Source organism: Strix uralensis, chromosome 1 (genome assembly GCF_047716275.1).
Source record: "Strix uralensis isolate ZFMK-TIS-50842 chromosome 1, bStrUra1, whole genome shotgun sequence".
NCBI classification, from domain to species: Eukaryota; Metazoa; Chordata; class Aves; order Strigiformes; family Strigidae; genus Strix; species Strix uralensis.
The window spans coordinates 72,370,029-72,385,531 of NC_133972.1; the positions used below are offsets into that span (position 1 = coordinate 72,370,029).

A 15,503-nucleotide genomic window follows, 5' to 3' on the forward strand; every position below is an offset into this window, starting at 1 on the left:
ACGTATTAAATGCTAGAATGTCAGAGCACCTGGAATAGCTGGAACAAAATGGCTGTTGCTGTATTAATTAAGTCTAGCTCGTTCCAGTTTTTTTGAGGATGGTCAAATGGATTAACCCAGTGTAATACTAACACATTTTTTATGTAGAATAAGAGTGCATTATGGGGTGATAGTACAGGAACATCATTTTCTGTCCATGTAGACAAACCTCAAATTAGCATACTTACTCCCCAGTAATGATGTAATTGTGATTTTGATGTTTGTCACGTTTCAGAATTGCACAGAGCATTCTGATTAAAAATGCCTCATAATGCTGCTGCTTTTCCTTTCACCAGAGGCCAGCAGAAACTGTAGATGAAGAAGAAAATGCAGAAGAGGAAAATGACAGGGGGGAGGAGGCATATAAAGGAGAGGAAGAATATCCAGAAGTGAATGGAGAGGAAAGTGGGGAAACTGTTAAAGAAAGAAGTGAACTGTTAAAAAAAGAAGTGGAAGAATACAAGAAGAAATTAAATGAGAATTATGAAGATGAAACAGAAGAAACAGAGAATATTGACCAAGCAGAGGAAGAGGAACCTATCCATTTAAATGGCAAGAAAAATGAAGAAAATGGTGAGGGAATGGAGCACTTGAACTACCAAGGTGATCTTCATCCTGAAGAAGAAATAAAAGAAGAGGATTCTGACAGTCAGAACCAGGTGAGTGTTTATTCTTTCAGTTTGTTCTTAAGTTATTGTTCCTCATTCATCTTAGCCTTAGGCTTCTCAAATAGTCTCTAACTAGCTATTTCTGGTAAGGTCCTGAGAGCATTTATGAGAACTTCAGTTTTTGGAAAAGCTGCTTTCTGTCTGTCTAGATTAGTTATATCAGTAATTACATTATATGCCCTCCAACTGAGAAAGCAGATGTTTCTCACTATTTGATGAATCTGCATCTCCTGCTTTCCTGAGTATGCTGAATTTTGAGAAAAAGTAATCTTGCAATTTCCAGAAAAGCATAATCATTCATAAAGGGCTCTTGCCATTGTTTTGTGGAAGTTTCATCTCCTTTTCTTAGAAATTGAAAAAAACAGTGGAGATTAACAAGATCCTCAAAGCAAGGGGCTTTAGTCAGTTTAAAAGCAAATATCCTATTAATTTAGGAGACACAGTAACATGCTGTTGGCTTAGATGGAGGCATGCAGCCCAGAAGGATAAATTGGACTACCCTGACTGGCAAATGAGCTGACCAGTGAACAGAATGTGGGAAATGAAGTGTTTTGTTTGATGGGGAGAATCCAGATCTGGGAAGAGTGTGATTCTTGAGCAACAGAAGCAGAACAACTTGCTGCATATTCCCTGCCTATAGGCTGCTGAAAAACAAATTCTTCCTCTGCTTCTTGTGACACTGGGAATGGTTTCTTGCAACTGGGCTTTCTTCTGTTTCTGTAGGACACACAGAAACATTTTTCAATTAGGAGAGCTGAGTAATGTGACATTTTCTTGGGCCCTGAATTTATTCTGTACTTGATATATTGGGGCTTTTTGTTTGTTTTTCGAAAAGCTGGTTGTTTATGGAAGTGGAGGAAGTGAGTGAGCATTCACTTTAATTGGACATCTGGGTAACTGGATGTTTGATGAAAGAACTGGGGGGAACCTCTAATTTGAGTACTTTCTCCTTTGGAAGGTATATAAGTATAAGGTAAATATAAATGTGATCACTCTTGGAAAACATTTTTTCACATTAAGAATAATTTGTGGAAATTTTAGTATGAAGTGCTAACACTTTATTGAAATGAATTGAAATCTTTGTTACTCCATGAAGTTAACGGCACCTGTCCTTTTTCTCTAGGTTGATTCCCATCTTGAAAAAACATCCACAAATCCAAGGGTGACAATCACCAGCCCACAGGAAAGTGAAAAAAATGACCAGAGCAATGACTATGCTGCAGTTGCGTAGATAGAAAAATATATAATGAGCAGAAAATGAAAGATTATAATACTTTAAATATAAAGCATGTTGTATTTTGTGATTGATAACTTATAATGGGAAGATAGGTTGAGTACCCACATATTGAGTCTTGAGGTGATAATGCTGTGTGGACTGATATAGAAAAGAAACATTAACAGTTACTAGAAGGACACAGAATTATTTTTACAAGGTGAGGTTTTCCAATAGAATTTGAGGGGGTAAATACAAGAGTACTGTATAGAAGTATTAGAAATAAATTAACTATTCTGTTGTATAAGATGGTTAGCAGTAATAGAATGACACTGTTCCAGAAAAAGGAAAAAAAAAACCCTCCCAAATTTAATGTCAAAACTTCATTGCGAATTTATTCAGAGAAGAGGAACAACTTTTGACTTTTAATGAGGACATATGTAGCTTTTCCTTTAAAATTACACATGATATATATGATTTCCAGGCATAACATTAAGATATAATGAGAATACATTCCTCACTTAATGGACTTACGCCCACAAAAACTGGTGTACTATAATGAGGTGTCAGGCCTAATGTTACTAAATAGTGGATTAATTAGAATTGTTAGTTTTTAAATTTGCAGATAGCATTATTTAGCACTGTAAATGTACGTAGACAGCCTACAATACTGCAGCCTGTTCCCATTTACAGCAAGATGTTTTGCTGATTGTCCTGCTCTGATTCACTAAAAGTGAATTGTTACCATAGGGAAAAAAAAATAAAGGAAGAGTATGTAGCAGATTGGTTGCAAAAGTTGAGTTTGGGTGGATTTGTAATTCAGTCCATGTGAAATTTAATTTATTAATAAAAAAACAATAGGCCTGGATTCAGACTGAAATTGCTATGAAACCATTGCTGTCAATGGAGCCATTTTAATATGAAACATGTTAGGATGAGCCCACCAGTTTTCTGTAAAAGCAAAAATTGCTGCATTTATGAGTCCTTTACATAGCCTTAATGGTTGGAAGTGTGTCATCATCTTTTTGAGCAAGATGGCTCCTGATAGGCTGTGGCTTAATTTGCCTTAGTAAATAAGGCATTGATCCACAGTATTAGTTCTCTTAATGACACCAGTTCCATTGCTCTTATCGTTTCTCTGTTAGTAATGGGAATAATTTGTAGTTCGTAGAAATACAGTCCTGAGAATAATTTCATCAATTATACAAAAGAAATAGTGAGGTTCCTTATTGTTAGTGCTGGTAAATTATTACTATGAGAAACTAAATGTCATTTTTGTTGATTTCATGCCATTAAGAAAAAAATTACATTTATGAACAAATTGAACTTGAAGCACTGTTTGAGGAATGTGAAGAACCACTTGTCATGACTGAAACTCATACAAACATCTACACTTTTACTACTAACTATTAAATATATTTTTCCAATGGAATAGAAATACGAAGAGATTCTTCAGCATGTTTCTGAGTTACTTACATTGGCAATGTAAGTATAAAAACCGTAATGTTAAAAACCATATGAACAGGGTTAGAATAGTTTGCCCTGTGGCATCTCTGAATTGTCTATGATTCATGTGTCCTTTGCTGAACTGTCTGACAAAGATCTAAGGGAATATTACATTTGCGATCAGTTCAAAATAAGCTCCTAATGTGGCCAAGCTCTTAAACAAGTATGTATGCTTCTTCTATTTGATATAGCAATGAAGCCCATGCTCAAATATTTTGATTTCACTGGGATTTAAGAAGACATTTGAAGTTAAGCAGAAGTAAAAATCAGCCAATCCTCGCCCCCAAAAAATCCCAACAAACCCAGAATGAATAAAATAACTATACGTGCTAGCGAGGAAAATTGGCACACAGAAATCCTCTAGGTAACTTTATAGTTAATCCTGCACTGGAATAATACATTCAGTAGCATTAAAAGCCCTCAAACAATACCTAACCAGTCAGAGAAGGCAGCTCTGTCTCCTCAGGGAACTTACAGGCTGAACCTGCTGTGCAAAGCTGACCAAGGAAAATGGCTAATGCTGCGTCTTTACTCACTTAAGAGCTGAATATCTCATATGCTTACCAGTAAGCATGGATTTAAATGTGTTGCTGAATCAAGACAAATGACAGTAATCTTGTATTGACATTACTATGAATGGGCTCGTTGCTAGAAGTTAATGGTGTACCAAATAGAGGACTCTACTTGCAGATTAAGACTTGAACAACCTCTGAGATGTTCTTCATCCTCACAAGTTTGAAGTTAAATTGACACCCCAAAAAACTTGATGGAGAGAATTTGGAGAACGTTTGCCTCAAAATGTTGTACCTGGAAACCATATTTAGAAGAAACTGAGGGATTTGTATGGTGATACCTTTCTTCCTTCGGTTTCTATTTATAGCTTCTGTCTGCCAACAGTTTCTGTAATTTCTTCCCTTTCCCCCAAATGCTCAGTGTCTTCCATGCTTAAAAGACTTACAGATGTCAATAATAGTAATTTAAAATCTTAAACTAAATTCTAGGGAAGCATAATATGATCATTTTCTTTCATGGGAGCATGAAATCCCTATAAGTGTTATCCAGACTTTAAAATGTTTTCTTGTAAGAAAGACAGGATATTTCTTCAGAAGAGCAAATCAGACTTTTTGGAAACGGAGATATAATCATTTTATCATTCACCTCACAGCACTGACAACATGAATTTTGTATCAGGTTCTTTTATATAGAGAAATTAGTTTATGCATAACAAATAGTTCTGATGTTAAAGTAGAAATTAAACAAGAAGCATACAGGTGGTCTTGCTAATAGTTTTTCCATCTGGATTTGTTGTGTGTGGTGGCTTAACCCAGTTTTACATGAGAAATACCTTATTTTGGTAAACTTATATAATGTTATTTTATTAAGCTTCTATGCAACAGTTCTGAGGGTTTTTTTTAAGACTTGTTTTCTTGGTTTTATTTTTAAAAATAATTTGCTATTAAAGAGAATTAGTATACATATATTCCTGTGTCTTGTCTCACATGAAGGCCTGTTTGATGTTAAGTCTATCTTTGTGTGACTGGCTTTATCAAACTGGTGATTTTGCAGCTGATAGGATTCTCCCATAACTAGAAATTAAAAAAAAAAAAAAAAATCAGATTTGGTAGTTCTGGTATTACAACTGTGAAAGAAAATTTGCTGACAATTTAGCTGTTACATAGTTATAAATCTAAATTATAAATCTAAGAATAACAGCAAAGTTAAACTGGCCATGGGTTTTTAATGTCATTGTTCAGGTTAGGACTGTATTATCAGTATGTATATACTGTTCACCTGATATTCAGAATAACATGAGTTTTATCTGTTCACTGGCAATACTTGAGAAAGTTACCAAAACTTTTAGATATCTCCCTGCTGAAATTCCTAATTTCAGTGAAGTATTAAAGCATATGCTTAAATACTTTAGTACTGCAGTTTTGTTAAATTTTATCTAATGCTTTGGTACTTTGACATATCAGAGCCAAAATAAAGTTAGTTTCCAGAAAGAAAAAGGTGAAAATAAGGAAAATATAATCTCCGCCCAGTCTCATCTAAGGCAAAGTGAAATAAACCCGCGTGCAGAAGAAAAAAAGAGTAAGTGTAAATATTCTGATTACTTGAAAATATGGGAAAAGGATTGTTGCTTGGGTATTTTGATTGATTATCCCAAAGGTATCTTACATCTATTATCTAGTGGTTATTTTAAGTACAAAATTAAGTATCTTGAGGAAGGGTGTATTTATTAAGCAGTAGCAGTCAGAATGATTTAATGGAATGCAGCTCAAGGATGTATTGTTTTGGGTGGCTGATAGCCTTCAATCTAAGTTTTGATCAAAAGAAATGCTTTAGGCATGGCAATAGACAGTGAAGCTGTCTGCTATCTTTAGATTATTGTGCATGTGCATATTTGTATGCATTAACTCACAGACACATGTATGAACACTGTAACTGAACGCATTTGCCCTGTGTTCACACATACTGCACACATAAATAATGTGCATATATAATAATTTAATCTTGTGATATTGTTAGTGATGGGAAAAAATACTATTGGTTGTAGCTGAAATTTGCTATAATTATACAAGAAAATGTAGCTAAGTCTAGTAGTAACAAACCTCATAAAAAGGGTGACATGTTTTTAAGTTATGTGTATACTTGGGTGCTTTGCTGAGCCAAGCTCAGAATGCTTGAATCCCTGAAGTAAAATGGAAATAGCAGCCTAAAACCGACTGAGAGCTATGTGGGTCGTAGGCAAGTGGACAGGATTTGTAAAATTCAAGAAAGAAAGTACAAGTCTTTACTACAACACATGATACCAAAACTTTCAAAGGTCTTTAGTACTAGCTACAGCGCAGGGAACATCTGATTTAAACAAATGGGTATTTTGAAACAGTAGGCAGACTTCCAACAACCTATGCAGTTACTAGGAATGCCTTTAAATGTTCATATTTTTCTTGCAGTCACCTACAGCTATGATGATACTTAGCTCTAATATTTGCTATTTTTTAAATGAAACCCTAATTCAGTTATACTTTTCCCTTGTCCTCAGTGGGACCAAAATTTAATTCATAATACAGTTTTTTTTAGTTGAGAGCTTCTACTCTCTAATCCTAAAACTGTTTCAAAATCTCTTGTTTAGTTTAAACTAGAATGAATCTAATTCCCTATAAAATGATTCACAGTTCTGTATATCAAGAACATGTAGATTCATGATTATGATTAATAGATTTCCAAAGTCACGGGTTTTATGCATACTATTTATCCTGTGAACTCTCTGATTAGTGTCTGTGCATTTCAATGTAAAAACCGATGTCAGGTCTCTCTTCTATAAGAATTATTTACCTGTATGCTCACTCTCATATTCTGGACCCCAGCCTTTGTGCTGGCACTGATATGCGTGTGCAGCAGATGAACTCAAGCTCCTAATCCAAGGTCCCTCTGTAGAATCATTTTCAAAGGCAGTTACTTTTCCATACTCCAAATAAAACATGGAAAAGTTGTGTCCAAGGCTAAATTCCTCTCCTGAACACCCAAGTTACAGCCACAACACTGGTGATTTCCAGGAGAGTGGTGCTGCCTTGTTCCAGGCTTCCAGGTGTGCAAAAAAGCACCAGCCAGGTCTTCAAACCACCACATTTCACACATCTGGCTGTGGTGGTTATACTGGCTATGGTTCTCTAGGCTCTCTAGGTTGTGACTGGAGAAAAATTGCCCTCCAGAGGATGATACAAAATATCTGAGATCCTGGCCGAGTCACCCTTCATGGAAGAGGCAGCTTAAGAATGAGGCTAAAATTGGATGATGTGGAAGGATAATGCCCACTTGGAATCCACTTCAAAATCCTTCCTCTTCCTCTCCTACTTTGAAGGAGCTGACTTTCACAGGAAAGAGAAACTTTGGCAGGAGCTTGCAAAAGGCAATAACAACATGGAATCTTGAAGCATAAATAATGTAATACCAAAGCACTGTTGACCCTGTAACAACTTCCAGTGGTGTTGGATGAATGGTGGGCTGTGTCCAAAATGTCATTCCCTCTTCAGCATGGTCTGATTTCCTCCCATCTGTTCAAAGAGGAAGAAAAGGAACAGTAAGAGTTATTCCGCAGCTGCCCTTGCCACAAAGTTGGGCACTTTTTTTTTTTTAAACAAGCATGAAATAAAGCATAGCTTGCAAAGCTGGTATGTAAATCAAAACCTGTGCTCTGAAATGGTAGGATGCTTTTGTTAACAAAAGGCATGTATCTACAGAGTTGTGTGCTTTTCTTCATTGTGGCACTTGTCTGGTTTAGGGTTTCTTCTCCTTCATCCTGTTCCCAGAGGAACACTGGGAGTGTGAGGCCCCCTGTGGGGAAAAGTTAGGCGTGGAATGGGAGATAATGGGATGGTAGCAGCTCAAATAAAGGGGAAGGTGCCAAAACACAGAGGAGAGCCCTAGCACCACAAGCCCAAAATTTTCTTCAGTCAGTGGATTGGCCTTTGGGTGTCAGGGCTGCGGAGGCTGTGGTGGTATGAGGATCATCCTCTGGCAGGCTGCCGGCAGGAAGAGAGGCAGAGTCAACATGGCTGTTACAGATCAAATTGATGCTTGCATTGTAAACTGACAATGAGAGTGACTTTTGCCCCTAAGTCTATAACACCTCAAGTCTCACCATTCAGAGCAAAATCACATTTTCCCCATAGTGGGAGACTGCGTCGACATGTTGAACAAAAGGTTTTATAAGAAGAGTCTAAGGGAAACTACATTTGTGAAGGCTGACTGCATTGCTTTCAAGTCTTACCAGTTTAGTGCCATTCCTTCTCTTTTCTTTCTCATCCTATCCGTATCAGAAACAAACAAACAAAAAAAAACAGTTTGGATTTTCAGCTTTCAGATGTGAAAACATTTGAGTTTCCTCCTCCTTCAAAAACTGTACAGCTCTGCAGAATGAAAAAGCATTGCTGGAAGTGCATATTCCAGACCCAACGCATCATCTGGTAGGATAGATCCTGTCAAAATGCTGGAAAAAACTAAGATTACATCACTTATTTTTAAGCAAGTTTTTTTTTTGTCTTTAAAAAGACATCATTCTTAAAGAAATCAGTCATTAAGAAAACCACTCCCCACCCCCTTTTCCCCTGTAGCCAAGCAAGACTCGCCCATACTGTGAGTATGCCTGCTGCATGCTGGTGACCGATCCAGCTGCTTCCCCAGTCAAACCTGTGATGTGGAGACTCTGGCTCTCAGGGGTGTGGGGTCAGATTTGGCTCTGGCAGCGTGGACAGTAGCGCTGGCTGCAGTCTGCCCTGCTTTTCTGCCTTCCCTTCTGGGGGAGAAGCAGCCTCCTTCATTCTCTCTGCAGGCTTCAACCCTGCCATAGCCGTACCTCTTGTGGAGCTGTGCTGGCTGTGTCCCTTACCCCCACTTTCACTTACCTTCCCAGTGCAGGTGAATTGTGTGAGTGAGGCTCAGACCCACTGTGAGTCACAGCTACAACCCAAGAACTGCAGCTGCTTGGGAGGAGATAAACTGGTGGGAGTCTCTGGGACTCCTGCTTGAGAGGCTGGGAACAACCAGCCCTTGGGGGCATAAGTATCCCAGCCTTCAGCTGAAGCAGTTTTGTGGAAGAACCAGTTGAATGTTGTAGAAGCAAGGAGCTGGGAATTAGGAGATCACAAAACCAATGCTTGAGGTAGGAGGGAAGGGCTATTTTATTAGCAAGTACTTAGGGGGTGGGTACCATCCCTTTGCCTTTGTGCTTACGTGGGTGAGTGGATTCTCCTGCTCTTGAGGGAAGAAAATTTCTTCAGACCTCAGTAGTATGTAGATTTTTCTGCTTGTCTTAGTTAGGAAGGACTTCTGATTTGACTAGAGATTTGACTGATTTAAACTCCTCTGCCTCAGTGATAAAATGGTGGTATCAGAGATGAGCAGTCATGCTGCCACTGCGCTTCAGATACCCAGCTCAGTACCCTTATACCTTTCCCTGGCAGAGCCTTCTCAAGTGTGAGTTTCTGTGGGCAAACTGAAGCAGAGGTTTTTTTGCATAAAAGGTGTGGGGGTTTTTTTGGGAGTGGTGTGTAGTTCATCTCAAGGCCTTAATACTGGTGTCAGGCTTTTTTCACTTACTAACACCCATCCACGCTCAGATGTACTGCTGCAGCCCCATGGCAGGGAGAGCCACAGCGCTGCAAAGGGCCCCTGAGCTTGGCTGCTGGGGGGTGGGCAGGTACCTGGCTGGTGTGTGAGGGAAGGGGATCGTGGGTGCTCACTGACCTCGCAGTGTTTGCCGCTGCTTTCAGACAAATGCCTGCTTCTCTGGAAGCCTGTTGTTTCCACCAGGAAATGAAAAGGAGACTACACATAATGCTTCCTCATCCGGGCTCCCGTACCGAAAGGAGTGATGCATGTGTCAGGCGCTCAGCAGCACGTGCAACCATGGGTATTCTGCTCCATCCACCCATGGCTCATTTCCTTGGCATGTGGAGCTCCCAGCACCTCTGCCCCCATTACTGTTCACCCCTGCTTACAAGCATCGAGCCTGTGCTGTATTAATTCCCTTACATGTGGTATGCAGATTGTAGTCTTTAACTCCTCTGGTTTCTTCTCTTTGCTCTGTGTGTGTGTGTGCCTGAACGCAGGTGTGACACGTGCAGGGGACACAGCCAGCGGCCTCCTTGCAAAGCAGATCTAGAGATACTTTGGTGTATGCTTTAGGTTTCTTCTACACCAAGATCTGTGTGATCCACAGCTGGGTGTTTTGAAGGTGAAGACTCAGTGGCCTGGTCTACACTGCTCTTGGAGAGTAGTTTGGGAACTGCCTGCTGGGTTGTTTGCAGACAACCTGGATGAATAGACTTGACAGCATACCAGGCAGCTAGGGGCCAGAGCCTTCTCAGCATGGATGCCATGAATGTATCTTCAGAGAGACAATGATCTGGCTATCGGCTCTGAAGCTACTTTTGAGCTGGGGCCTTCAGTTTATGCTATTGGTTCGGACAGGTGAATTTCTGCGTGATCTGGAGGATGCTTTCCTGTCATACCGTAGGTCAAGTGTGCGTCGTGTCTGGAGAAAGAGCAGTTTGGCTCAGAGGACAATGCTGGGGCACTCCTCAGAGGGCAGTCCCCACTGCTGGAGGGATGGTGGTAGGGCAAGGGACCCAGAGAATGCTCTGTGTCAGGGCAAAGATTTGATGGCAACTTATGTAGACATATGGTTAACCACAAGACATGTTTAAACCAACTAACTCAAGCTATCACTTTCCACAGTTACATGATGGCCTGGAGGTCAGCATGAGCTAGTTGCAGTCCATTGTTTTGTGATTTTGAGCTACATAGGGGCTAGTTATATGTGCTGCAATCATCTCCCTTTAATGGGTGTTCAGCCCGAGCGACCAAGCTCCTACCACAGCCCATGTCATAGTACTCTAAGAGGTGGTGAAATCTTACCCTAGGGAAATGTGAGACCTTGTCTCTCAGGGCAAGTGAAAGTTCATGTGGTTCCTATGGTGGTTTTGGAAAAATGCTGGAGCTGCCCCAGCCCTCAGAGCTGAGCTACAGGACAGAGCTAAAAGGAGCTGGCACTGTCTCCTGTGACTATCCTGGGTCTCCGTGACAGCCTCTCCTCTGCTTTACACTGATGGCGTGCCTTGCTCTGGGCCATCTTAGACACCTCTGCTTTGCAAGGGGAGATGCAGATGAGCCCACTTGGTTGTGGCTTTACAAAGCAGTGAGCCAGAGCCCCAGCCAGCCTGTATGTGATGGATACTGGGGGACTCTCTGATACACACTCGTTGGAGATATTGGCAGTCTTTGAAGTGATGGTTTTTTGTCTTGGCACAAACTTACTCCAGTTTCAGGAGAAATGCCTTTGCAAGGGGTCACGTGAGAGCTGAACCCAGTCTGAGCAAGAGCTATCAGAAGAGATTTCTTTATCATAGTATATTAAAGACAAAAATGTGTCCTCACACTGGGGACAATGCACTTATCCAACAATAAGGTCCTTGTGCTGTCTAGCCATCTGTGGTGGACAGAATATTGGTGTTAAAAGTTGGTTTGACTTTTCAGAATGTCTACTTCTGTGAAGATTTTAGCCATTGTATTTATGTTGTTCTGGTCACAGGTTTTAGACATGTAGCGATTTTTTCTGTGCTTTTCATATTCACTGTCTCTTCTGATATTCATTGACAGATGACCAATATTGATGCTTGAAATGCCGTGTTTCACCAGCATTCCCTGGGGATTCCTTCCCGCTGCCTCTCTCCCCCTTCATCCTCCTCCTGCATATGCTGCAGACTTGCTTCCCCCATGCCACCGTTTCAGGCAGACGTGCTTTGCACCCCCTCCAAGATATGCCTGGGGCCGGGGTCCCTCTCGCCTCACCCCTCCTGCTGTCTCAAAAATAGATGTGGAAGGAAATGTCAGGGCTTGAGGTTTCTGGAGGAGGCAGGGAGAGAAAGGGCACCAGATGCTGAAGTCGTTAGGTGAGCAGACGCAGGGAAATAATGACATTCCAGAAAGGCCTCTTGCGTGCTGAAAAATGCGTCCTCCTACCCTCAGACTGGTCGGTGCCTTTAGCTGGGCAACAGCCTGAAGCTGTGAGTCTTGAGGCTGAAATTGCTGGAGCAGCGTATCTAGTACATTGTTAAATTGACTAGCTTATCAGCAGTGTTTAAAAATGATCTCCCATCTTTATTTGCAAAAGCCCATGAATGGTAAATTATGGAAAAAGTGGCCTTCAAAAACCAGCTGGACATGATTAGGTAAAACAATAAAAGAAGTTACTCAATGCTGTCTCTTCTGTCTGCAGAGCTGTTAAAAGTATGTGCCTGACCTATTGTTAATATGCAGAGATTATTTTCATACCAATCGCTCCGTAAATTATCTGACAGCAAACCTGAGCTTTGCCCTGCTTAATGTATATAAAGCGAAGTGATGCAGGAAACGCACACTGTGTGGTCTGCCATGCGTCCAGAAAAGAGCTGAAGAAAAATCAGGGTATGGATGGATTTTTTGCCCAGAGATCAGAAGGCTCCAGAAGGAGCATGCATGGTCCCTAAATATCGGAAACAGGAGGAGACTACATGGGTCTCCCCATTTGCATTGTTGTTCCTCGGGGACAAACTGTGCCATGGGGCTGACCTGGCAAAACTCAAATATCATTTCTGTAAGTGGTGTGTGGGCATTTACCCCAAATGACTGGTGCAGGATAATGCTCTGTAGAGATGCTGCTTCTCTCAGCTGTGGAAGTGGTAGGATGAGGAGGGAGGGAGGCAGGCTGTGCCTCCAAAGCCTGCTCAGAGAGCATCTTATTGTCTCACCACCTCTGACATGCAGTGAGCTGAGAGGGCAGCCTGCTGTGTAATGGCAGGAGGACCCGTCAGTGCTGAATGAGCTGAAGTGCTAATTCCTTTATTTTACCAAAATTGTTGTTCTGTTATTAGCCGTTTGATAGAAAGCTGCTGGCAAAGTGCATCTAACTAAGGTTCTTGCAGTCTTTTGCTGTCTCCCTTGGATTTCACGTCCTTGGGGGCTGAACAGCCTCCCCAGTGTGCAGGTTCTGTTTGCTGCTCTCCCCCTGCCAAACCTCTCTCTCTGCTGGCTGCTGGTCAGGACGCTGCAGCCTCCCCACTCTCCTGCTGCTGCCGCTGCTGCTTCTGCGAAGAGCTGTTTGCTTGCACTTGCGCATGATTAAAAAATCTCATACTTGGAAATGGCAGGCTGAGGCTGTAGCAGAAACTGAGAATTAAATCTGCTTACAGGCAGCTCGGGAGGAGAGGACGTTTCTGCGTCTCTGCCTTTGCCTGTGATTTACTGTGCACTGGGAACAAATGGAAAATAAAGGGGTCAAGACAGCCTGGAGGGGGGAGGATAGAACAGATGCTAAAGAGAAGCATTTTCTGCTCAGTGTGGTAGGGGAAGCAGACCTAACCTTCAGGAGAACATGTATTAACCAAAATGAAGTCAGTGACTACCAGTCAGACTGAAAAATGTGATTTCTTTCACCACAATTGCAGAGAAAATGGTGTTGGGCTAAGAAGGGTTGCATTGTAATTTTAAGCCAAATGAGGCTAGAAGAGGGCAAAGAAATAAGGTGAGCATGAAGAAACTGAAAGAAGCCGCTTCAGTGGGGAGGTCAGAGGGTTGGAAAAAGAAGAGCTTGGCTGCTTAAGCCATATTTTATTTGCACTAGGGTGTCCATTAATGTGCCCTTTGGAGACATGATGGAAGCCAGTGCCAGGAGGAGAAGTCCCAGGCAGTCCTGGAGCAGAGCATGTGCTGCAGTTTGGCGGGGATGGGGAAAGGATATATGGTAGGAAAATGATATGTGCGGGGACAGATTGCCCTCAGCCTCACTGGAAAGTTCCCGGTGAGCTTGGCTGCCCCTCACTGGTCCCCAGCTGGAGGCCATATCACAGGCATTTTCCACGAGAACAGCAAAAAGCACATCTCCACTGCTCTTTTGCTGTTGCTTCAGTTCCTGCACCAAAGGATGAAGGTTTTAAACATTACAAGGAAATGGATCTTGAAAATGTTTCTAACATGTCTTAACCTTTCCAGTATGTGGCTTCTTAATAGTAACAGAGTGATTTTCTGCTCAGTAGTTCTACAAAAGCCTTGTGTGGCATTGATTCTCTGCTGTGAAGGATTGCAGTCTCTGGAGGTCTCAATTCTGGAAAAGCTCTAAGCAAGTGAAACAAGGGTTTAATGAAATGAAATGTGTGTGGCAACCTTAGCCGTGACAGCGTTACCAGCTTTGCTGCTGCTGCTAAATCCCAAACGCATTTCCTATCCCAGCAAGCTTCAGTACTATCCTCGAGGGTTTTTCTTTTTCCCTGACACCCAGGTAATGCCAGGCATGACGCATTCTCTCTCCTACTGTCAAAGCATGTTCAGTTCTGTGGGAGCAATGTGTGATGTGACCAAGCGCCTGGTGCTTGTATCTGTTGGGTCAGTTGTCCTCTGGACAAAAATTTAGTAACACTTGCATGTGTGTATCTACACGTGGGGTGTGTTTTAAGGAGAACTTTATACCCATGGAGCTACTTTGGGTAAACAAGCCCAACCTGTGCTTTTCCAGCTGGATTTTTAGTCAAACTTCCAGTACAGTGTTAACAAAATGTAGGTGGAGAGAAGGGACTCGGTAATAGGTACAGAAGCCCTCACTCTTATCTCCTTCAGTGAACTTCGCTGTAAAACTTGAAATGTCACATTTCCTCCATGCACAATTTTTAATTAAAAACTCTCAATTGAAAAGGTCAGGACAGCTTGACTTTCTGCTGCCCACACACTGATAGCCTGACAGCAGTGAAAGCCAATGGCAGGAAACAAAATTCCTCCCAACCTGAAAAGAAAGCACTGAGGACCCTCTCTACCTGGACTAATGAACAAACAGCGGTGGTGACAGCCTGTCTGCATGTCCCAGTCCTGCTATGTGCCTTGTGAGTAACTGCTACCCATCACCCCAGTTCTTCCTGGCTTGCTTTATAAATAATACAGAGCTCATCACCTTACCAGCCTTCTCATCTTTTCCTCTTTAGCACTCCTTCATCTGCTTCTCCGCCAAGATTACAATCTTATTTTTAAGCATCGGGTGCAATGTGCTTTTGCATTTCTAATATACATGCGCCAATGAATTGTCAGATGCACCAAAACCTACTTTGTTTCATTCTCTGCAATCACATGCACATGATAAGCTTTTGATTGTCCATCTTTCCAGTGCTAATGTTTGGACACTGCAATCACATTGCTAAGACAGGCACTTTTTTTCCAGAAGAAAATTTTACTTCTGATGCTGTTGTCAGCCACGATAATTATTGCAGATTCAGCTGAAACTTCCAAACACGTATGTTCTGGTTTATTTAAACTGTGGAAGTATGAACTGAGCCACAGACCACAAAATGTTTTATCAGCAAGGGAAAGAGCACAGCTGTTACCATGTACCTGTCGTTAGTGTGCTGGAATCTTTTTGACTTCCTCACCTATGAAAGCTGAAAACACAGACGGCATTAAGAGACCGCTGAATTTCAACTGCTGATTCCTCCTTTCAAACAGAAATATTATAGAGAAACCTGTTTGACTAGAAGGAGACTTCTCACAAAATC

The 15,503-nt window shown here is 41.5% G+C and overlaps 1 protein-coding gene across 2 annotated transcripts in view; it reads left to right on the forward strand.

Annotated features, from left to right (window-relative positions):
• DCDC2 (doublecortin domain containing 2) overlaps window positions 1-4,907 on the forward strand; it is a 70,954-nt gene extending 66,047 nt beyond the window's left edge. For both annotated transcript variants that reach the window (XM_074870747.1, XM_074870752.1), the window contains 2 exons: window positions 336-698; window positions 1,831-4,907. In XM_074870747.1, the coding sequence (XP_074726848.1) occupies window positions 336-698; window positions 1,831-1,938 (471 nt within the window). In that variant the 3' untranslated portion in view covers window positions 1,939-4,907. The remainder of the gene's footprint in view (window positions 1-335; window positions 699-1,830) is intronic.
• Window positions 4,908-15,503: the final 10,596 nt, after the last annotated feature.